The 24,371-nt window shown below is 37.0% G+C and overlaps 1 protein-coding gene across 4 annotated transcripts in view; it reads left to right on the top strand.

Moving 5' to 3' along the window:
- The window catches only part of ATP11A (ATPase phospholipid transporting 11A), a 118,051-nt gene that overhangs the window by 41,543 nt on the left and 52,137 nt on the right, over positions 1 to 24,371 (top strand). For all 4 annotated transcript variants that reach the window (XM_063149941.1, XM_063149942.1, XM_063149943.1 and 1 more), the window contains exon 2: positions 15,500 to 15,622. In XM_063149941.1, the coding sequence (XP_063006011.1) occupies positions 15,500 to 15,622 (123 nt within the window). The remainder of the gene's footprint in view (positions 1 to 15,499; positions 15,623 to 24,371) is intronic.

Below are 24,371 nucleotides of genomic sequence, written 5' to 3'. Positions count from 1 at the left end.
TCTAACCCCTTCAGTATGTACCCCTCTGTTTTACCAGACAGTCTTCTGTTTAATTTGCTTAACAAATCTCATGATGAATAAGTAAGAAAGAAATATGAAGTGTAGGTGCTTCCTGGAGGGCTTGCAAGGGTCGTGGTGTGGCCTTTGCTGTCCCTTCCTCTCTAGGATCTACCTGAGGTACACCAAGCTTGTACCTCATAAAACATCAAGACAAAACCATGGTTTTTCATGAGTATTCCTAACTATTGAATATTTGTTAAATCTAATGTTGAATTAAGCTTTATAATATTTAGAAATGCCTAGACTTCCACAGTAGAGACATCAATGAGGATGTTGATACTAAAGTGAGGGATTAAAAAGGAAACAAAGCTGAAACCAAAACACTTAAGAACTGGAATTTGTGTTTTACCTGTAAGATTTCTAGCTGACATCACATTTAAGGTAATTTAAGGTAAATCCTTTTCCATGTGTCCAGTTTCATATCTGTGCAGACTTGTAAACAAAGCACAAAAAGGTGTATAAATAATATTTCACTTACTGCAAGTAAGTATTTAAAATTAAAATGGAAACATTAGGATTAGGCTGATTACTATATACCAATAAGAACAAAACCAGTATGCTATTTCTTCCTTGTGCTATCTAATTGTAAGAAAACTGGTTTTTTGTTGCTCTCTCTCCAACACTGACAAAGACAAGGAGAGGGAGAATTACTTTCTTAAGCATTAATTGGAAGACATGGGTATTTGTTAGGTGATAGAAATTTTCCAGCTTTATGGCATTTGTCCCTCCCATATCCATGGTCTAGCTCACTTCCCTTTGCATACACGTACAAAGAGAAGACACTTTGTGAAGTGCATTGTATTTCAGGTCTCTGAACAAGGGTAGAAGAGCTCTCTGAGAGGGTGGTACTTGTAAGGGTTTTTTCTGCAATAAGGCAAAGTAGAAAATGTGATTGTAACCTCTGTGCTCTGAGTAGACCTGAAGTAAGCAGCTTCCTCAATTGGATGCAGTGCTGTTGTAGAGACATTGTATTTTTTTTGTTGGTCTTGAGTGAAACGCTAGTTATTCCCCAAGTACCAAGGTCAAGGTTTTCTAAACCAGCTAAGTTTGATACTGAGTTTACAGACTTATAGCAAAGTGCCTTATAAAAATAATTACTACTAAGAAAATCGAAGCAGCTTACAAATAGTATTACAACAGTTCTTACAGGGGCACTCTAGATCATTGTAACTTTTATATTTGAGTTAGCAAGCCTTTCTTTTCACAATAGCTTCATTGGAACAAGTTGTTTTTCCTCTCCATTAACAGTGCAATGTTAGCATTACTTGTTACAAGGACACACTTTCGGTTTTATGTAGAGCTGAGGCATCATTTTATGGTCTTTTTATAGAGTATATGGGAGGGAGGATATAGGTTCTAATACAGATGATTTAACGTATGTACTCAGATTTTATAGTACTTTGTTTTCACTCAAGATTTCAACTATTATATACAAATAACATCATGGTGGTTTTGGCTGTTTGTACCTTTGAAATAGAGCTTAGAACTATGAGTCAAAGAGAGGATGCTGAGTGTGTGTATGGTGTGTGTGCAAATGAAATCTGAATTTGTCTCCAGGAAGTATTTTTATAGCATATTAAGATTATTTGGAGGTGTAGTTTTCTGATGGGATTTTTTCATAGGACTTCAGCACTTCTCATTTGAAAGGATTTATGTTAAGTGCAAATACATTTTGGCATAGCTTCTATACTTTCCTTTTACACTTTCTGTAAATGTGAAAATTTACCCAAACTGCAAATGAAACCATTATCTGTTTAATAGGTTTCTGCTAGTGTCCTCACAAAAGCATCTGGAGGTTTTGTTACTAGAAGTTTGCAGTTAAACTCAGTTTTCTTCCTTTTGTAATGTTATATCGTCACTGAAAGAAGAAACCCCAAACAAAAACCGCTAACAAAAAAACCCCATTTAAACCCCCGTGTCCTTGACTATTTGAATATTGTCCATAATAGATCTCCTTAAAAGTTACAAGCTTTCTTAACAATAGCAGATTTACCTCACTTGTGATGAATTTGGTGCATGATATCGTTACTCCTTGCACGTGCCAGAGCTTGTCAAACTGTGTGAACATTGCTTTCCTTCTAATGGTGGGTCCGGTGCCATTTCCACCTCACAGTGCCCCACTGAGGAGAGGCTCAGCTGAAGTAAAAATGTTCCAGCTGCCACCGGATAGCCTCTTGCATAAGCACATAATCAACTTACATTAAGAAACAAAGTAAGTCATTATCTCCTCTTATCAGAACACTTGGTCCATTTGAATTCAATGTACAGTGTATAATTGACCTCTTAGGAGCCATGTGGACTAGAAAAAAACGAACAGATTAGCCGGTAGGCTCACAATCTTGCTCTGCACTAGACCTACAGTATCCATTTGCTTTCAGGGGTGTTCTTGTAGGATATGGTAACTGATTTGGCTGCTGTGGCAAGGCCTCAGATGCAGTCATATTCTAAAAAGTAAAATAAATGTGAAAATATTTTCTGCTTTCCTTGATTTTAGCCATAACTGCTTATTTATAGGAAAAAATGTTGTTTGTACTGTACTTTTCTGTTTGTACTGTGTCTCCTGTGATGATCAAGTTGTGGTCTGTGCCTGATATTCCCTCTGTCTTTACTAAATGTGGTTGTATTTTATTTCTAAGGAATTGTCTAATGGCATGCCTCCTATAACCAAGAAAGATTAATTGTTTCTAGATGGCAAAAGTAAATTACTTTCCCCTCCTGAAATTCTCTTACTTACAGATTGTTTCGTCTTATATTTAGAAGAAGGGGAAAAAAGGAAAGTATTAGGAAGTGGGCAGAAATAACTCCTGTAAGACATTGTACTGCCAACCAGGGCACTGACAAAGATTACTTATCTCATTTGTAGTAATACTGCTTGGGCTATCACCTGAAGTTTTATTTATGGCACTGTCTTTTTGGTATCTTGCCCCATTTTTGTTGCCTACAGGACGGCCGATCCTGCCTGTAGGATACATGTCCTGAAGAGTGCCCCATGTTGTCAAAACACATTTGGAAATGTGGATTTTACAAAACTGGTCACGTGCTCTTCTGCAGAAATCAAACATGCCTCGTTCATTAACAGCCTGTATTTCTGTCTATGGGTGACGTAGGATTTCTAGAATCTTGTCACTTTACTGCGTTTTGGGGGGAACAAAGAAGTTAGTATAGAACGAGGATATCTGATTTGATTTATGGATTGACTTTGGCTTTCAGCATTTTTAAAGGTTTAAGGTAAAGAATTACCTAGTAGAATAAATGTCATGAATGGTTAGGCTTTTGTTTACAAAACAGAGTGAAACAGACTTCTGTTTGCAAACACAGTTGTGACTGGAATCGGCCAGGTAATCCATGACCTCATGTTAGCCAGTTTAGAGAGAGCATAGAATTGCCTCTCCTAAAATCACGGAATTCTAAGCATTTGTCTTTCAGTTTATGCAACCAGCTGATACCTGGAGGTTATTTGATCTAAACCTCTGCTCAGAATATGGGCAGTTTTATGGTTCATTGAACTTGGAAGTCACTCAAATCCGGTTCACTCTTCCTTATTTGTAGATAGGATCAAATGATTACAAAGTACAGAACAGCTGTGTACTTTTGAAAGAAGCAATATCTGGAATATATGTTCCAGTGTAATAACAGCATTGGATAGTCGCTTTATAATTCTTATTTCTTCTACACAGATGTAAAAAAAACCAAAAACAACACCTCATGACAAGCTAGTTTAATAGTCCCCATTCTTTTTCCCAGCCTAATTTTGCAGCAACTGAGAATTTTCAGTTTGGGGGCTTTTTTCACTTGGATTGATTACAGGAATTTCTAGTTCAACAGGAAAAGACACATGAGGGGGCATGCTGTTTTCTGGGAATTAGTTTTATTAAGCATGAAAGCTGAAACTTTAAAAGAACATTTGTCTATTGGACTGTTTTCAAAAAGAGCACTAGGGAAAATCTATTAAAAATATTTCCTTTGTTATTGTATCTCTATTTCTTAAGTATGTGTATTCATTTGAAACAAAAATAATTGTTAGCAAATATGCTTTTTGTGATTATTTAGCTATTTCATTTCGTAGGTTCTGCCTGTCATACAGAGCAGATTAAATTAGATAATCCTGATGATTCTGGTTCAGTACTTTTTTGATACTTTTTCAGATACTTGAAGTAATATCTTTCAGGTGTTATTCTTCTATTATAAAGGTGAATTCTTAATTTCTTGGCTTTTTTTCTTAAGATAATCTGTCGTACAGGCTATCCAAGAGCCGCGTTTATTCAGTTGGTTTCTGAAGGAGCTGGAGGGCCTGTGATGCCCTTGGGTATACGTATGCTTTTTCAAATTTGCTAAATAGCAGTCTTTCCTGCCAGCTTGTACTAGGAGCTTATTTCTGTTTGCATTTCCCAAAATGTGGGGTACAGAGACTCCTTTTACTGAGAAGAAAATTTGTTTAGGTTTTTTGTTGTTTTTTTTTTCTTTTGCTTATCATTAAAAAGGGAAGGAGTGGCAGATCAGCCTTTGAAGTCTGAGAAACGTTTCTTCAGGAAGATTATTAAAGATGTGAGTTGATGTTGTGGAGTGTATTTGTCTAGGAGGAAAAAATTGGTGATTTTTCTTGGATTCTAGAGTCCTGAGGTAGTTTTATGGCAAAAAGCAACTATCCCATCACAAGTTGTTTTTAGGGGATGATGTATTGTAACTACTTGCCTCCATCCCTTCCTACATCAAAGAAGTCACAGCAGTAAATCAAAGCCTAGAAGTCAGTGACTTCTCTTAGGTTTTTATGTATGCTTTTGCTGCTGCGTAGAAACCAGCAGCATCAAAAGGTTGTTAAACCTCTCCTCTGTATCACTGAATGACAGACATGTGGAGGTTGAGATTACACTTATCATCTCATCCCAGGCAAACCTGCATAACCTCCTTTGCCTTTATTACCACAATCATTGCAAGTCAGAATATATTAATCTCAACCTACAGTACAATTCTAGACTTGATAGAAAACTCTTTCTTTAAAAATCCCTTTCCTTTTCTGCATGAAGGACACAGCAGTTTTGATATATTGAAGTGCAATGTGGACATTTTGTCTTCCACATATAAATAAAAGGAGGTGTATGGATCACTGCAAGCTTAAAATAACATCCCCCTTATTGTATAATTATGCTGCTAACAGTCTCATAGTAACATTTTAAAGTGGGAAGTAGCTACAGTTTTGCCAAAATAAAACCATTTGAACCAGCCTTGCTTCTGACCAAGATGGTCTTTCATGTTGTGCTTAGTATACTGGAGCTTGACTTAGATGTGTTGGCATTACTTTGAGTTCTCTGGCTATTATTAATGTTTAATTAGTAGTATTTTATAGGTATGAAATGTTTAATCAGGGTGGCTGTTCATTGTAGATCAACTTGTTGTAACTCACAGGTGACTATTTGTTGAGAAAGTGATTTTTTTTAAATGTTCCTCACCTTTGCTGTATCACAAATTTCCTCTGAATTATTAATGATATCCTGGTTTAAAATTCACCCTGTCTCCACTGAACTGTTTAAGATATAAAAACTGAAAGTCTGTCCTTGAGTTCTGGTGTTCTGCTTGTTGAGGGATTAGTTAGATACTGGAGTTTCTCTGACTTAGTTCCCAAAGGGTTTAGTTATAAACCTTGATTTTCACGGTTTTAAATGCTAAGCGTTTACTATTTTGATTTGTCAAGTTTGTGATTTAATTACTTGTATAAGAGATATTCTGGACTTTCTAGTTTGTTGGTTTTTTTTTTTTACTAGCAATTGGCAACTAGCTTCTAACTAAGCAGTCAGTATTGTAATGAATTTTTAAAATGTTATATATATCTTATTCTATAGGTGACTATATATGACAAAAGAAATAGTTCTAATCTATTAATATCTGACTTCTAAAACACAGCTGATAGCAAATGCTAGTAAAGTTTATTTTTTGTAAATATTTGACTGATTACTGTAGAATTTCTTGAAGTCTTTTGATGTTTGTAAAAGTACAGAGTTGTGAAATATTTATTGTACTTCAGATTGTTCTGTTGCAAGTCATTAAATCCATTCTTTGAGAGTAAAAGTAAATATTAAAAAGTTCACTGCATCAAAAGAGTTGTAAAGTAATGTTTAATCTTAATGGAATTCACATTCCTTAAGTGCAATGAAAACAAAAGGGGTTCTAAAATCTTGTGGTTATTGGTGTCATAAACTACTTATGCATCATAAGTAGGTTTACTCATACTCCTGATATGAACACTCAAAGCTGAATGTCCTTTGTGTCATTTTATAAGTTTAAAACTCTTGTGATTCATCAATGTAGATGTTATCTGAAGTCAGATTTATCACCCTGATGCCTGCTAATTTTGGGAAATTTAAAAGATCTTTGCAATTATGCATGAAGGATGAATGTGACATTTCATCAGTAACACCTATGTGTTAGGAGATAAAACTGTAAAATAGTTTGTGACCTCTTACCAGAATCAATTTATGTTTTTTTCCCCTGAAGTACTTCAACATGTGGCATTGCTTTGCAATATAGGTAGAAGTAATAGCTTAAAATTTTATTTTCCTTGAATATAAAAGAGACCTGTACTTGAATACTGTTGTACATGTAAGAGTTAGAAGTACATTGAAAGTGTTTAAAACAGCTCCAAATAAATGTTATATTAACCTTATAGCCATCTGTAATTAGGGTCCTTCCTTCTATCAAAGTGTCCCTGTGTTCACCGAGCTGAATTTGCGTAACATCAGATTTGGTGCTGATGTGCAACAAACAGCGTGGAAATGAAGGAAGAGGATCAGAATATGCCCTGACTCCCCGTGGGTCGGGGTGGTGGCAGCAGTCTGAGTAAATGGTGGCTGCAGTGCTCCTGCAGTGCCAGGTGTGGTTCTGTTGGAGCAGTGGTTCTCTAGAAGGGTGGAGTTTTCCTCTGAAGGTCCCGTGGTGCTGTACATGGGCCTGGTCTTGCTTTGGGAATCCAGTGGAGAAGACAGCTGCCCCTCTGGCAATCCAGTGGGAAAAGGCTGCTCTGGTGTTCCAAATCTGGGACTATATCCAGGAAGGAATTCTTGGCTTCTCCCCCTGGGCATCTCATTATGAGATTATGTAATTTTATCAGTCATGCAGTGACACTCAGTGGCCCATTAACAGAAGATATCTTCTGGAAGGAGGATTGGTTTGTGGAAGAGATAAAGGAAACTGCCCAATTAACAGAAGGTAACTGCCCCACCTCTAACAGATGGCAAATAGAATACATACATATCTTTCAACCTAGGACAGGTATCATAATCATAATATAATACAAGAAGGTGGTCCCATCTTCTGTCTGCTAGAGTCATAGCTTCACTAGCTCTGTGTCCTTAGGAATGAAAATAATTTTGAAGTCTAACAGGCACTGACCATTAGCATAGTGAGTAGTTGCTACTTGGCAGTGAACGTGTTTTACAGATTTAAACATGATGACAAAGGTTGACAATGGGAGGAGGTGTTTTCTTGACATCTAAATTGCACCTTTTTGTAGTAAAAGTAGGAATAGAGATCTGCTTCTCAGCTGTGTGTCAATAGACCACAGAGTGCAATAGTTAACTATCCTTTTTATTTTTTCATCCATAGTTTACTTGAACAATTTAAAGACCAGCAAACATGTAGATGAGGCATTTTCACAGCCCTTGTACTAAGTATAAAGAAGAATGCAGAAGTCCATATATTTTAATTATCTCTGTCATGGAATTCAGATGGGAAATTTGACTCTTCCCCTTTTGTTTGCTAAAATCCTAGTGGAAGGTAGTGTCACTCTGGCTAGTTCTGAGAATGTCTGATGGTAATTTACTGTTCTAAATGTAAAGCATATTTTTAGGGTACAGTCCCTTTTGAATAATCTGAAGCTCCTGTAAGAACACCATTTAGGAATGGATTTCATGTTGTCTGATCTTGTAAATCTTGGTGATGCATACCATCTCCATATGCATTATGTTGTTCCTTGGAAAAAAATCACAACAGGTATTCTTGCTTGATTTTTCTTAATAACTTAATTTAATAATTAATAATGTTAATTTAAAAGAAAAGAACTAGTGTGGCATATCTGTAGGTTTATTACTTATTTTTGAATGAATGAATGAAAGCAATCTGCTGCTTACTTCCCTCCGTCCTCCTGTTTCTTTTGAATCTGTAAATATAATTTAAAAAAAAAATCCATATTATGCCCTGAAAATTTGATAGCTTTAGATTTTTTTTCTTGTTAGATTACTGCAAACTGAAGGAACTATTGACAGCAAAGTAAAAGAAGAAAATCTGCATTCTGAAGTATCTATACAACTCTCTTGAAAATATCTTTGTTAGTACTCTGAGTGACTGGCACTGTGTGTAGATCTTAGTGGCCTTCAGTTGCCTTAAAAAAATGAAATTGCTCTTCTTTTACAGCTTTTCTTGGCACCAAAGGAAGTTGTAAATTTCTTCCACAAAGCTTAGTTTCAGATGTTGGTCTGGAGCTACTTAGAAATAAACTGGATTTTTAATTAATTTAAGTACTAAGGCTGTCAAATATCCTGTGTATTATGTGACACTTCGCCTTCTAGTTTCTCTTACCACTGCACTTTGCAGTGTAGTTTTTTTTCCTCATTTGCCTTTCTAATTGCAAGTGAGACCCTTGAAAGGATTTCCATGTAGAGGCGGTCCCTGACTGGACCTGGGCAGAGGAGCAGCAGGCACAGTGTCCCTGTCCCACTGGCAGCAAGGGGCAAAATGTGTCAAAACTGGTGCAGTGACAGGAAGGAAAAGTGCAGCAAAAGCATTTTTCCTGATGCCCTTTAACTCATGTACATCACAGATCTATTTTCTTACCATTATTGCAGTGACTCCATGAAACTAGATGATTGTATATTAGGATGGAATAGGAGACTTTTATCTCTATCACTTTTGTTGTTACTTTCCATAGAAAGAAACAGGGAAACTAGAGATTCACCTGCAGAGAAAGCACAGACATCAGAAATAGCTATACCTAACCAGCCAGTATGTCAGCAGTATTTGGAATTTAAATTGCTTAGAAAAGATCTCAGTCTTCTTTGAGTAACTGAGGTGAGTTTTTATGTCTGTGAAACAAAGAATTACTGTAACCCTTTTTAGGAGGAACACAGATCACTGGCTTTGTCATCCAAGAGGTCAAATTATTCAACCATTCAAAGTACAGAGTATGGGGAATTCAGATAAAAATTATGTTCCAAACTGGAAATCAGAAAGGAGAATTAGACTGTCTTCAGAGTGCTATATTGCAGTGTCCTGGTGCCAGCTCATGTGACACAACTGGAATATAGTTTTATTAGGATAGCTTCAGAAATGTTTTACCCTAAGTATGACGCACAAGAAGGCATTAACCTGAAGGCTGAAATAAAATTTATATGAAGGGCACACATAGAAATGTTAGGTATTTCACAGAAACTGGAACATTTGCTGTTGTGACAATATCTATTCTAACAGCTGTGAATTGCAGGACTTTGCATCATTTTGTCATCATACTTTTCCATTTCCTCTATAAACATGTCACACAAACTTAATTCATCCTATTGCTATAAATCTATTTCCCCTTCTGTCTGCATACACAAGACCCTTGCAGGAGGTGGAAAGAAAGATCAGAAAACCAGGATGCACCAAGTAGTGGAGAATATGGCTTGGTTGGGAAACTTGTGGGCCTGGCACCATTTTCTGTAGTTAAGATGTACCTGCCTTTGCTTCTAATCACAACTTTTCCCTGAGAGTTATAAATAAAGTAATCTATTAGCAGTTAAAGAGTGTTAATATCTTAAATTTCTTTTTCCTCTGTGTACACTTACATCCAGTATTCTTGTAGGCAATTGATTGGCAAGAGTTTTGATTTCAAATGTTATTTCTGACAAAAATCCTCATCCAAGGATTTAAAATTCATTTGCTGAAATGAAATACATTAATATTCTGTGGTAACAGATCCCTTTATGGGTGACCCACAGGAAATGTGTTAATTAGTCATAGTTTCTGGGAGAGAGTTGTTCTAGATTATTTTGTTTGGTTTGTTTTTGGGGTTTTTTTTTGTGGTTGCATCTGAAGAGCTGCATTTTGATATTCCATTAAATTAATTATTTAATGACATGTGTCCATGACTCGTAGGTGAACGAAGTAATTTCCTTTCTGTTTACCATGTCTTATATTGAGGTAGTCCTTTTTCAGAATATGAGACTTGATAGGGTATTTATCTGATAATTATATCAATTCTTCTATCTGTACTATTCTATATTCATGTGAAACATAACAACCTGAACAGCTTTCAGCGTTATACTCTTCATTCTGAGCTTGGCAAATTCATATCAAGGGCTGGTATAATGCTGTGCACAAAATGTAAAGCTTAAGTGCTCTCTCTCTAGGTATTTGTGAGTTGACCTATAATTTGAAATCTAGCTAAGAGCCTTTAAATGGATAAGAATTTCACCCTTTATCTCCACAAATACATACGAATTAGATTTTTTTTTGTAGAAGTGGACTTTTTACAAGCTTAATATATTTTACTGGTTAGCAAGTTTAGGAAATATAGGTTATTTAAAAATTATTATTTCTTTAGAGGTATTTTTGTTATCTAGAGTTAAAATATACCCTTAAAAGGACTGGATTTGGAAAGATGACATAAAAATCTGTACTCTGTGCCATTGTTTGTGAAGGGAGATGGCTGCAGGAAGGTGTCAAGTGTAAAAGAGCAGGTACTCAGAACATTTGACGGAGACAAAGATGAGATTATATGATCTCATGGTTTGGTAAATACTGCATGATAAGGATAGTCTCCTTACAGTATTCGAAAGGAAAGCACTTTTTTTTTGTCTTCACTTTAGTGAATTACAGCTTTGAGATATTGAAGTTGTTTCTCTTCACTGAATGAGAAATTGGAAGCTGAGAGCCTTTAGTGCAGAGCTGTTGTAATGCGTGAATGTTTTTTCACAGTGTGCACTGTTAGTTCTTCCTGGAGATTCTGAGTGATAGTGGCTTGGCAGTATCTGATATCCTAAAACTCCAAAGTGGTTGAGCAGCTGTGTTCAGTGTGTAGTTTTAACAGTAGTGCTAATTGTTTAATTGACATCAAATATTCGTGATTCAGTAAAACACGAGGCTGTTAGGAGAGCCTGCCTCTATTGGTGTAAAGTACTCCTGTGTGGAGGAAAGGAGTCTCAGCCTGGGTGAACAAGGCCATAGCTGATGCTGAGAATTTGTTGCTGTCAAATCTGTGGTTAGAGTGCACTATCCCTTTTAATCAAAAGACATAGACATTTAGAAAAAAGTAGAAGAGAATACTGTTCAATGAAATGTACTTTGAGCTTGGCCAAGGCAGATTGAGCTTGGCCAAGGCAGATTGAGTTTTCAATCTGCTGTACTTAGTGCATATTAACTTATTTGAGTAGTGTTTGTATTCATATTATTTGGGGAGAAAATAAAATATTGAAGATTGTTGCTGGTAATTATGCCTGAGTTAATAGTTCAAGTGGAGAGTCAGGAAGTGTCAGTGTTTCCACTGATTTCAAAATCATGTTAAATCTCTTTACTAAAAATATGGGGAAAGACTTGGAATCTTTCAAAGTCAGTTACTTTTCCAGCAACTACCGCTAGCATCTTCCTATCATCTTTTTGTTGTCAACCATTGAATACCAAACCCCTTGTCTTTTCAGGCAATACATTTGTTTAAATTAAATCTAGATAAAAATTAATGGAGTAGCATGAAGGTGAATCCCAAGCTAGTTTCAGTTTGGTTTTTTTTTAATCAGAAAAAAATAAGCTGCAGAAATACTTAAACTCTTAAGGTAAAATCCTGTTAAGTGTTTCTGTCTTTGTGCCTCAGTCTTTTGCTGGTCTTTGCTTTCGTGGTTGCTGACAGTGCTTGAAAGAGTAAAAGCTATGTAACATTTCGTTGATGTGTCAATAAAACCAGGTCTCAGTACATTGAGCTTTACACTATAAATAGAAGCAGATAATGCTGAGGTATATTTATGGTTTCTTGGACATATTCTTAATGGGCTTAAGCAATGGAACTTAAAAAAAGAAGTTAATGTAGTTTGTTGTTCTGGCAGTGGCATCAGACTGCTTTCTTCAGTGACTCTGGTGACATTCTTTAAGTTGTAATACCAGAACACCAAAAGAACTGTCAGATCTGGGTGTTTGGCTTTGGAGGTTGGCATTACAGGGCATTCAGTTGCTGTGGTTGGATTTCTCTATGTGGCCCATGTCCTAGCTGCAAGTGCTGTTTTTCTCAAAGTATCTTTTTCTGCTTCACGCAAGTGTGGCCTTATTGAGCAATGCACCTGACTTTGTGCATTGTAGTTCTACCTCGCTGGCAAAGAGAGCCTTACTCTCCCATGCTTAGTTTTTTACACTTGTACTGGGAGTGGTTTTGGAGGTTTGAAGTTGTTGATTTAGGTTGGTCAAGTGCATTTATTTTCTATAACCTATTAACATAGTGAAAAAGAAAAAATGTTCTGTGCTAGCAGATAGTTTAAGTTAGATATGGTTTTATACATTTGTGGTAAATTTATCAATCTGTGATAAAACCAGATGAAATTAAGCTAATAAAGAGATTGTCTTTTATTTTATATTGATGCTTAAAGTAATGCCTTGCTTTAGGGACACAAATTCCAGAGTGGTTGGCTTATTTAGTGTTGACACAGTACTCCAGGGCTATCAGACCTGTAAATACTGACAGCAATGGCAGGAGGGTGCTGTTTAGAGCTCTATCTTCCCAGGTTCATAGGTAATTTTGGAGGCCTGTTTTAACTGAGTCATGATGAAGACTCAATGTATGCAGTGAAACTTTAAAAAGTGCTTTTTTGAGCTAAGAGTGTTGTCATGCTGTTTGGGTTGGTTCATCATAATTGAGAGATAATTGTCAAGCTGGGAGGAAAGTAGAAACTGAGGAATTTCTTCTTGGTTTTCCAAGTTTATGAGGCATTTCCATTAGCAGTTTAGGTAATCATCTCTGAACTTAGGAACTTCACTTATCAGGAGTAATCTTTGTGCTGTGTTTGTCTGGAATGTTCTTCTTAATGAAAAATTTTAAAATGTTGTACAAGTTGATGTATTTTACAGGAATATCTCACATTCCCTTGTATTTCTAGCAGTATTAAGTGATGCAAGTGTCAGTAGATAATTTCTGTGCATTGTACATTTAGTGCATTGACAAGATAAATAAGTACTGTGTACTGATAAAATGGTAAAGATACCATGTTTTGTTATTGCCATAGAAGTAAGGTGGAATATAGAAACATTGTCATGCTTTACTTCCTTCCAAAATGTTTTGGCTTGCTCAAAGAATGTTATCTGGCCTTCAGGAATGGGCTGAATGACACTTGACTTTTTGACAAGTCCACTTGATGGTAAGGGAGAGGTTGTCTGACTGGAAAGTCAATGGAACTTTTATGCTGACCCACGTCCTAGTTTTGAGCCTGTGCTAGCTGTGGCATGGGAGAAATGTGTGTGCACTCCCACTGAGCCAGGGGCACATGCAGGGCTCAGCATGAGTCCTGACTGGGCTATTGGTATGTTTTAGGAGGGGCTGTCATCTTTACTTCCTTTGTGAACAGCTTCATATCCTGTATTAAGTGACTCTTTCAAGTTACTGCAAGGAAAGAAGTGGGGTTTACTTTTGGCTTTAGTTTTATGCCTAGTATTGAAATTTTGTCCATTGGTGTCTTTTGAACGTAATGCCTTCATTTTTCTGTCATGTAAGAATCAAGTAATGATTTTGGGTCCTGTGTCTGCTTCTAGTATCTACTTCTGGGATGGCAGAAGTTACTTTTCTTTAATCCTTCTATTTCACTTTACATTTTACTTGACTTCTACTCAGCTATTTTGTGGTTAATAGTCTGTGTCCAATAGGTTTTCTTTTTATATTTTTGATGTTCTCTCCAACCTCGAGAAAGTCATGCACATCACAAAGATAATTGTTTTATTAGCTTAACTGCTCCAAACCTGCAGAGTATTGCAAGATTTTATATGTCTATTCCCAATAAATTATGTAGAAAATGATCTTCGGCTGTGTTGCACTTAAGGGCAGTGGAAAAATCACAGATGTGAATTGATGAAGAAAATGTTATGGTGAATGTTCAAGTTTGAGGACTAAATTTTGTTTTAGGCTTAGTGGCCAAGTGTGTATTAGTAAAGTAAATGGACCTGTTGACATGAAGACTAGCTAGAAAAGAAGGAGCCATGTCTGTATGACTGAATTCTGTCAAGAACTGCACAGGTACATCCAGCTGCTGTGGGGAATGATGCCTTGCCTGTGTAAACTACCAAAGACACACTGTTTGTGTGGGGTTAGTTTGCTCCATGTCAGTCTGACAGGTCACCTCTAGAGGCAGACAAGCACCGGTGCCCAGGAGCACTTTCAGGATGTATTTAATGTATTAAATACCATGTAGCTGTTGAGGATGCAGAAAATAAGCTTCTCTCTAATATGCTTAATGAAAGAATGTGTAAATGCCTCAGGGCAACATAGAGCAGAGATTTTGAGTTTAATTTATGACATATCTAAATTACTCCAGATTTGACCATATGATGATGTTAAAGTTGCAGATGCCTGAGCTTCTCCAAGTGTTAGGGATATGTTCCGTGGTTCAAAAATGTTTTTCATAAGATAGGTGTGAATTAGACTGTTGACTAAGGGATGGTAATTTTATAATCTATGTCCTCAAAAAATTTACTTCTAAATGTTAAAAATTGGTTATTTTGGTTTCGTGTAAGTACTTTTTTTACAGTGATTTGTACGGTTTTTACAGTTAATAGAACACAGAAATAGTAATTTTGGGGAAGCTGTAGGTGCGGTAGAGTTTGATGTGAATGTGAGAATTTGGCACACCTACTTTTTTTTTTCTACAACTTTCATAGAAGAGGAAGTGCTCTGAGTTGACAAGCTGAGGTCTTTTCCTAGCAACCTAAGAGTCTCTAGGCTTGTTCATGTGTGGAGAAATGGTTACTACTAGTATTTCAGGAGAACAGAGTTTCACTTTGCTGCAAATGAAATTCTGAGCTATGACTGGCTAGTCTCAAAATTGTGAAGAATTTGTCGTATATTAAAATATTTTAATTAGCACAGATTTTTATTAGTGATGAAAAGAGAAACATATGAATACTTACTGAATACCTAATTTGACTGGGGGTCTTAAACAATTCACCCTTGTTTCACTTATAAACAAAAAAGTCAGAACAGTGATTTTCATGGCTGCTCTTTCATTGCGTTATGGGACAGTGAAGTGCAGTTAAGGAAGAGTTTTGACATTTGACTTGGCTTTGGGTGTTCTGGTGATCTTGAGCTGATAGAGAAAAGTGTGAGGGGTCATGTGCTGCTGGCTGTGTATGTGTAGATGGTCAGGCATGTGATTAGTTAATTCAGTGTGTGACTCATGTTTCTGCAGGCATACTGAGTGAACTGACACAGTAACTCTTTTTTCTCCCATAGTGTGCTGGAGAAGAGAATTGGGTGGACAGTCGGACTATTTATGTTGGGCATCGTGAGCCACCTCCAGGCGCTGAAGCATACATTCCACAGAGGTTTCCAGATAATAGAGTAGTCTCATCAAAGGTACCTATATTGTCATTCATTCATTTAGATAAATCAGCTGAAGCTATTATTTCTGTTTATTTTTTTCAAGTTTTTTCCTGTATATTTTTTGCTTTCCACAACCAGCAAAGGTAAAATCAAGATATCTCAGATTTCTTCTGGAGAAACTAATTGCTCATTTGTCTCTAAAATGAATAGAAATTGAATAATTTCTCCCATGTTTACTGTAGTACCTGGTATAGTACAATCTTTGAGTAATAACGAGCTTTTCAACAAAGAAAAAAACCAATTTTCATTTGAGGCAATCCTGGAGTAAATAAAATCATCCTAAAAAAAGACTGCATCCTTTGTACTCAAAAGCAATACCTCAAAGTACTAGAAATAATTTAATTTGTTGAGCACTTAGATTCATCATACTCTCTACCCTGAGTGTCATTCCCTTCAAAAGCTGTTTCTGTGGGACTTTGTCAACAGTCTTCTTCATTCACATGAAAGTGCATCATACTTAAAGTCTTGGCAGTGTAATACATTTGTGCTGTTTAGAAATCTTCTAGTTGTCCCTTACCTCAATTAGTAAGTTTTAACTTCCATAAGCTCCAGCAGCTTTTTGTGAGCAGTTGGGATGTTGGTGCTTTCCAGCTGACTTTCTTTAGCCAAAAGTTTTTACTGCAGTGGCATTGAAATTTGAATGCTTGCAGGTGATGTATGGCTAACAACTCAAGAGCTCCCAAGTTTGCAGTATACTTAGATTTTAATCTTCATGAGCTCTCTTCAGCTAATACAAAATAATCAATTCAGAATTATATCTCCATACTGAGAATTTGTTTTTGAATAGTGTCTCAAATCCTCAGCAGTTTTCAGAACCTTGGTAGCATTGTGATCTCAAGGAGCTGAGTGATTACCTTTGTGGACCTGAACACTTGCCAGCCATTAACATCATGAAAGCCAGACTTTTCACAAATGGTGTGTCAGTTCTCATGTGAGATCTTCTATTTGCGACCTTTTTACCATACTTCATTCAAAGAAAGTGTACTAAGCAGAGTGTAGTATTTAGGCATCTTTAGATAGAATGCTTGAATGCTAAGTAAGATGAAGTACAGTCAGACTGGTGCAATGGGAAATCCTGTGCTCTGCTCATTGGTTTGTGTTGTGTTTTGAGTTATGGAAGAGTAAACACACTTAATGCAAATTTTGGTATTCCTGTGATATTTTTTTTAATTGCATTTGAGATGTATGTAAATAAAGCCGTTGAAGTTACTGCTGATAGTTGTATTGAAATAAAAACATCCTGTTCAACTATGTTTTGACATATTAAGTTAGTGGAAGCAACAAGTTGCTTTGCTTTGCAGAGTGAGATTTTTAAAGTATTACTTAAACATGTGTTGAGCTAAGGAATCCTTGCCAGCAATTAGTAAACATATATGACTTCAACCAGTTCAGGATAGAGACTTTACTAGATTTTTATTTGGATTTACAGACTATTCAGTTAAATATTTAAATGTTAAACTATTTAGCTGTGAACTGTATCTGTAAATAGCCTTTCGTAAACAAAAAGTATTAGTGGAAGTACATTTTATATATATAAGATGTTTCTCAAATTTTCTGTTTATTGATTAAACTTGCCTCCTTTAAAAAATAAAATGTAGGCTGTCTTTGTGGAAGTAAATACAGTGGTGATATTTAGGAGGGAACAGAATTTGTGTAAATGCTTTATAATATTCAAGAGTTCCTCAGATTGATGAAAGCTGTTTGATGAAAGCTGTTGCCTGTGTATGAGACCTTCCTGTGCTGTCCCTCTCAAGAGAACTCTGTTTTTCCCATGCTCCATCCCAGACAAGCTGAATAAGGCACTGTTGTGGCTTGACTAGCATTCATGCTGGTTCTCTGAGCTGCTTCCTCTTCCCCTTTCACCTGTCCTTGTCCCTTGCTTATGAACCCTCAGAGGGGGCACCTCTTACAATGTGGGGAGTGCAGACATTACATTCCTTCTAAATGCTCAAATGTGAAAAATTAAGATGGCAAATCCGTAATTGTTAGAGTAAAGGTACATGCTCACAAGCACACTGTATAGTGTTACCTCAACCATGAAGGATACTTCCTTCATCTTTCATCAGCAAGACAGACAGTAACTTTCAGCTGGGCTTTTATAGGTGTTTAGTGCTTATGTAAGAAGGTCTGTGATTGCTCTTCAAGGATGAGAAACTCTAAACTTCTAAGTACAGACTTTACCAATTTAAGACAAACTGAGTTTCTAAAAAGGGTAGTTGAAAAGCATGAGGAAATGGCATCAATTTGTCTGTATGCTGCTTTACTAAAAATGTCATGTCATAATGCCCTGAAAAAGACATCACCTTGCAGTAGTGTGAACCTTAGACCTCACTGGTCCTTCCAAAGGTACACTTTGCTCTGCTTCACCAGAGGCTTCCTGGTGTCAGCCAGGCAATGCTTTGATTCAAGTGCAGAGGGATAGCTCATGCACATTGCAGTGTCACTGTGGAATGTGGTTAATGCTCTGTCTGCCTAATGATACATTCCTGATTGGGAAAAATGATACAGGGAAGACCTTGCCTAGACAAAAGTGTTCTTTTTGTTTGATGTGTCAATTTAATTACAATATTAACAATGTATTGCAAAAGGTGTATGCTGAAGTAGTAAAAGACAAAAACTCATGTCTTTTGGATAGTGCATGCTGTTCCTTTTACCTTCTACAGACAGTGACCTTTATAACATGTATCCTTTTGTTGATTTAACTTTCAGCTGCTTCAGCTGCCTTGGGTGTTGGCCTTTGAAGTGGCTGTTATGTACCCTTGATTGAATTTGTCACATGACAGTGCTGCAGCATGGAAAAATATCAGCTAGTAGAAAAATTCCAATGTTTCAAATGTAGAAGAAAGAAAGTAATTGAATTGGCAGGGAGGTGGCTTGCCTTTTTCTGAAAAAAATTGACATTTTGATACTATTTACTTTTTTGGTGGAATTTACAAATTAAATGGAAACTATGTTAAACCAGGGAGCCATAGCAGCTATCAAAACTTGGTGAGAAGCAACCTATTTTCCTTCTGAAACAGGATTTTACTTTTTGAAAAAAACTGATAAATTATAAAATAACTTGTTAGTACAAACCTTCCTTAAGTTTCAGGCTTCATGTTACTGTGCTGGGAATATGATTGTGTATTTAGTGGTCTTGCATTAATTTCTTCTCTGTGAATCCCTTCAATACCTTTTAAGCCCATGTAAATTCTCAGAATAAAGAACAGTTCAACTGTAGAAATGTTTGCCAAAAGAAACTCTCAGCCTTCATTTTCAAACTTTCTGCTAATTTGAGTTAGTAATTTTCAGATTCAAGGATTTCGAATACAGTTATCCCCTGTTTATAATCTTGTTTCTGTTGGTGATCTTCCATTATATTTCCCTTCCAGGAGGAATAGCCTGAGCCTGTTCAATAATTGTTTATGTATAAGCTACTGCATGCCTTTGCTCAGGTTTGGTCTGTCCCTTTTCCTAAACCCGTGCAATCACACACTTTTCAATATTCAAATTCCCTTTTCCTGAAGTTAATCTAATACTTTTCTAGAATTGCTATGCTTCAAGGAGCTGATTTGTTGACAATGTAGGGATTTTCACTTCTTGTTCTACTGGAATCAATGAATTGAAGACTGAATGCATACATTTCTCTTGAACAGAGGGAAAAATTGTATTGAAAATAACATCTTTTTTGAACCAACAATATGGAGTTCAGAGGAACATGTTTAGTTATAGCTGCTTATTGCTTTTGGAAAAACAAAAACACCAACCCCCTCCCCCCCCGCCAAAAAAAAAACCCCAAACCCATAAAGAAAGAACCACAAGAAAGAGTCAAAGACTTCAGAAATTCCTAGATAGAAGTAATCTGTTAATTGAGGGGCAAGCGTTTTCTGTGTGTCAGAGATACCTGGCAAAATTAGAACATCCACAAGGTTTAGGCAGGAGAACAGATTTCCCCCCATACCACCCATAGAGCAGGTTGGGTTAAGGAGACTTGAAAAGGCTTTTGCTCTTCATTTCAGTCTGTGGATAATCAACACACAGTATTTTGCCTTGGTGGTCCTGTCCAGCTGCAGACTTTTACTGTCATAATTTAATAAAGAGAAATTTTACAGCTACAGAACCCACCTATGCCTGGGTCACCGAACAGAGCTGGAGACAGGAGGGCTTATGCTCCTGGAAGATGATACTGAAGAGTAGTAGGATATGACTCTTGCATGAAATGCAAGATTGACTCTACAATGTATGCAGAACTGTTACTTGAAGAATTTGCCCTAAAGAGATGTCACTCTAATTAAATTATACATGAAATTACAAAGTGCTCATTTGTGCTGTAGCTTTATTTCCTGTTCTTCCTTATAGAAAAGCAATCAGTTGAACTCAGGTGGGAGACCTGAACCACTGTTATTTCCTACTTTGTAATGCTGTATGATGTATTCATGGATCAGAAGTGATACTGGTTTTGCTGCACAAATAATGCAGTCTTCAGTTGTCTGTCTGTTTCTTGAGGACTTTTCATTAAATACTGATCCTAACATTGATTTCTGTGGTAGTGCCCTGAGATGGTAGTGCTGTGTTTTTGGAATCCTATACATTGCAAGGCAAAACTTAGCTACCTTCAGTGCTAATCTGATTGAGATGACTCACAATTAACCACAGTGACTAATAGTTTAATAAAGTTTAGTAATTCTGACATATTTCAGCAGATGATGATGAAATATTCCTTTCTTTCAGCAGAAGTTCATGCCCTTGTACTGTACCTCTTCCCTGCAGCACTTACTCATAAAAACATACAAAGGGTCTGCTCTGATTTCTCATTTTGTTGCCACATTTAGAAGAAATATTAATATTTATTGAAGCTAAAGGAAATACTAAACCACCTCTATCAAGATGAGCCTCTTGGAACCCAGCAGAAACCTCGGCTGTCCCACACTTTTCAAGGTGCAGCTTCACAGCTGGCAGCCTTTGGCCTGTCTAGGGCTGTGACATAGCAGTTTCAAAATGAGGAGTTCAAACACAGCCCTGAGCAATATTTGAAAGCCAGAAGAGTGTCCAAAGCCCACAGTGGAAAGAGGCATGGCCATGTGTTTGTGAAGCCAGAAAATGATTGTGTAGCATACCCTGGGGGGCAGAGATGGTGGGTAGGCAGAGCTGTGTATGGGACAGGGACTAAAGCAGGGAGTGCTGTGTGTGCCCTTTACTGATGTGCTCTGAATGCAGCTGGAACACAGAGCTCTCCATTTCTGCCCAGGTAACCCCCTGCCTCCCAGCCACACTGGGGGCAGCAGGAGGTCAGATCCATGCTGCGAGGGCTGAAGGGTCAGGTGTGCCCAGCCCTGCCAAACACTGAGCAGGGCAGGAGCTGTTAGAGAGGAGAAGAGTAAATGGACTTGGCTGGCAGTAAAGCTGAAATGCCTCTGAATCAATTGGGCTCTCAAAGGGGCCAGCTGAGGGATTTCAGTACCTGAGCCGTGATGGGAGTGGATGAGTGTGCCCTTCTTCCAGGCACAATAATACACTTTCCTTCTGGGGATAACTGTCAGTGCCTAGAGAGAGCAAGGAAAAGCTCTTCTTTGCTCTTGATGATCCTGCTCAGCATGGGATTTCCAGGTCAGAGGCTCTTTGCAACCTCCCTCATGTTCCCAGGAGAAGCCATTTACCCTTCCCATGGCTCAGTCTGGGGTTATTAGCAATATTTTATCTTCTGCTCTGGTACTGCCCTTAACAGAGCTTTTAAAGTTTTTATGACAGTGTGGAGTGTTCATGTAGTGAAAGAGAAGCAGAAGAAGAAAGGAAAACAACAGATCCAAACCTAATGCCAGGGAAGACAGGTGTAATTCTTTTCTCTTTTTAAGTGAGAAAGTCAAGCTTCCTTGCTCTCACATGCTCTTTCTTCAGTTTTCTTAGTATTCTCTGTGACTTCTGTCTTCAGTCAGTCATCCTTGCTGTAAGGTTTTTTTTTTCTTTTTTAGAATTATAATTACATAATTACATGTGCTGGAAGATTTGTTTGTCAGAGGAGTTCCTGAAGTTAATAGCCTCTATTTAATAAGACTGGGAGTTGCTGAACAGAGACTACTGAAGATAGACTTGTTTGTAATAGAAATCCTGTTTTATCAGCAACTGGTTTTAAGGAATCCTATGCCAAAATATGTATCTTGGCTTATCAAGTGTGCCATTTGATGTAACTTCACCAAATCTGTTTCATTTTTGCACTTTTTGGTGGTTGTTAATCACTTGTAAAAGCCCTACATGTAGCAGAGCTTTCACTGATCCTTGTGTTGTGAATGACTTGTGATGTGGAGAAACTGGAATTCCTCCCTCAGTGGAGTGATACACACTGTGCAGATGGTGCATATGTTAATGTATTGTTTTGTCTTTCTGCATTCATTCCAAATTGTCATAAATATGGCACAACCCTTTTCAAAATATTCCAGTTCTGTTGAGTAACATATAAGCACAAAGTCTGAATTTTTTTTGCTTCGAGTCAAATTATTAATTTAATACATTAAAGAACATAGATGAGTTCTGTTGTAAATTTCCTTTATGTTTATAAGCAAGTCACTTGAGTTATACAAGGCATACTCTCAACTTACTTCTTATGATTTCAGATAATTACTGATTTCCTGGTTTTTTTATACCCTTTGCAATAGTTTTCTGTACCAGTTCTCTATATAGATATACAAATCATGTTTCCAAAATAACATTTTTATAAATAAAATTAACTTTAAAGAAATTGCAAAACTTTTGATCAGACCTTTTTCAGCTATTCTATTGAAGAGGATTACCTATACATATATAATATATGTAGTATTTACGTCATTTTAGTAATATAATACTTTGTAAGGTGGTGTTATAGATAAAGTGTTATGTTCAGTACCTAAAATGAGACTACAAAAAAAGCTGCAGAGGGACTTTTTACAAGGATGTTAAGTGAAAGGACAAGGGAGAAGGGCTTGAAGCTTAATAGAGGGTTCGTTTAGATTTACCTTGAGCATGGTGAGGCACTGGAACAGGTTATCCAGAGAAGTTGTAGATGCTGCGTCTCTGGAAGCATTCAAGGTTGTTTTAGATGAGGCTTGGAGCAACCTGGTCAAGTGGAACATGTCCCTACTCATGGCAGGGAGGTTGGGGCTGGATGCTTGACAAGATCTGGAATGTCCTTTTCCACCGAAACTGTTCCATGGTATGCACACATGCCTGCAATCTAATTTTTAAACTGCAGCTTTAAGCATGTATTGTTTATTGAAATTGATATAAAAATATGTTCATTAAAAATACTGAAGTCACCATGGACACAAATGAATGCAAGATCAGCTTTTCTCTATACTACCCTGATTTTATTATCCTCAGGATGGATTTTGTTTTGTAGAAGGGATGAGAATTATCATGGGAAGATGTCTATGAACCAGGGCTAAACCAATACAGTAGATATTTTTATTGTAGTAGTTTTAAGCATTTATAAGAAGCAGTCAAAAAGGTTGAGTGAAAAGAGTGAAATCAGAGTGTGTTAGAAGAGAGGTGGTGACTATTAAAAGCAAATAATCTGTAAGAAACTGAGATGTTGACAAAACTCACTGCGAAGTGCTTTTTCGTATAGCTTCAGCTTTTGATGTAAAGTGATTACTTAAGAAACTCTCCTTTTACTTAAGAAAATACCTGCCTCTTAGGGTGGAAAGAGAAGCTTGAAATATGAGCCAAAATTCTGGCATGTGGATACCAAATTTAAAGGTCAAAGTATGGTGTCAAGAACCTGTATTTTATGCCTTGGAATTTGTGTGACTGGCTGTGGAGGTGCTGAAAGCACAATGGTATCAGTAAAGAGCAAGATGGAGCCAGGGGTGTGGGTGGGAATACTGTGGACCTGCTCATGAGTGCAGAAATACATCAGCGCTGCAGCTACTGCAATTATAAATGGGAAGAAAATCTACTTGCATGATGCTGTTTTGTCACCAGATTTATCTCACAGACTCTTGCACAGTGCTTCAGATGCATCTGTTGGCACCATGTGTTCTTCTTTTGGCTGGATGCATAACTACTACTACTTTGTGTCTGATGTGTTACCTCCTGTGAGCACAAAGCAGCCGTGCACTCTGGCCTGTGGGTCTTTTGCAGCACTTGGAAAAGATCATTTAAGCCGTCTCCAACTCGAAAGCTTATCTAAATAATATTTAACTGTTTGGATAAACTTATATCATTCAAGTGAATTATAGTGAAAAGAAAGTAAATATACACAAACCACTTTTTAAGAGTTTACAAAGAACATGACAAGAAATTATCTGAAGGAGAGAGATGATAGTACTAACTCTCAGCAGAGTAATCAGATGGATTTAATATGGTCAGTTTTAATGACTTCCCTTTAATTGTTTTTGGTTTTTTTCTGCCTAGCTAGGGTAGAGAAACTGCCTCAAATGTAGCAGTCATGAGATAAATCTTGTTCTGAGTGGCAGCCCCTCGGTTGCTTCTGTGAGGAGTGATTATGTTGGTTAAACATTACTTGCCCATCTGTAAATACTGCTCTGAGCTACTGATGGCTTGGGTAGGGGAAGGTCTGTCTAGACATCTTAGTGTTCTTGCTTGCCTAAACTGCAAAAATCATTACTTGTCTGTTGAAGATGAATGTGCAGAATAAAGACATACTTAGTATGCCTGAAACCCAGAGTCGTAAAGTGCTAAAAATTTGTCAGATTGAAAATAAAATTTTAAGAAGTAGTCTGTGTTGAAGAAGCATCCATTTTAGGAAGCA

Source organism: Melospiza melodia, chromosome 2, assembly GCF_035770615.1.
Source record: "Melospiza melodia melodia isolate bMelMel2 chromosome 2, bMelMel2.pri, whole genome shotgun sequence".
Lineage (NCBI taxonomy): Eukaryota > Metazoa > Chordata > Aves > Passeriformes > Passerellidae > Melospiza > Melospiza melodia.
The sequence above is the reverse complement of the archived record's forward strand: the minus strand, read 5'-3'. Positions and strand labels throughout refer to the sequence as shown.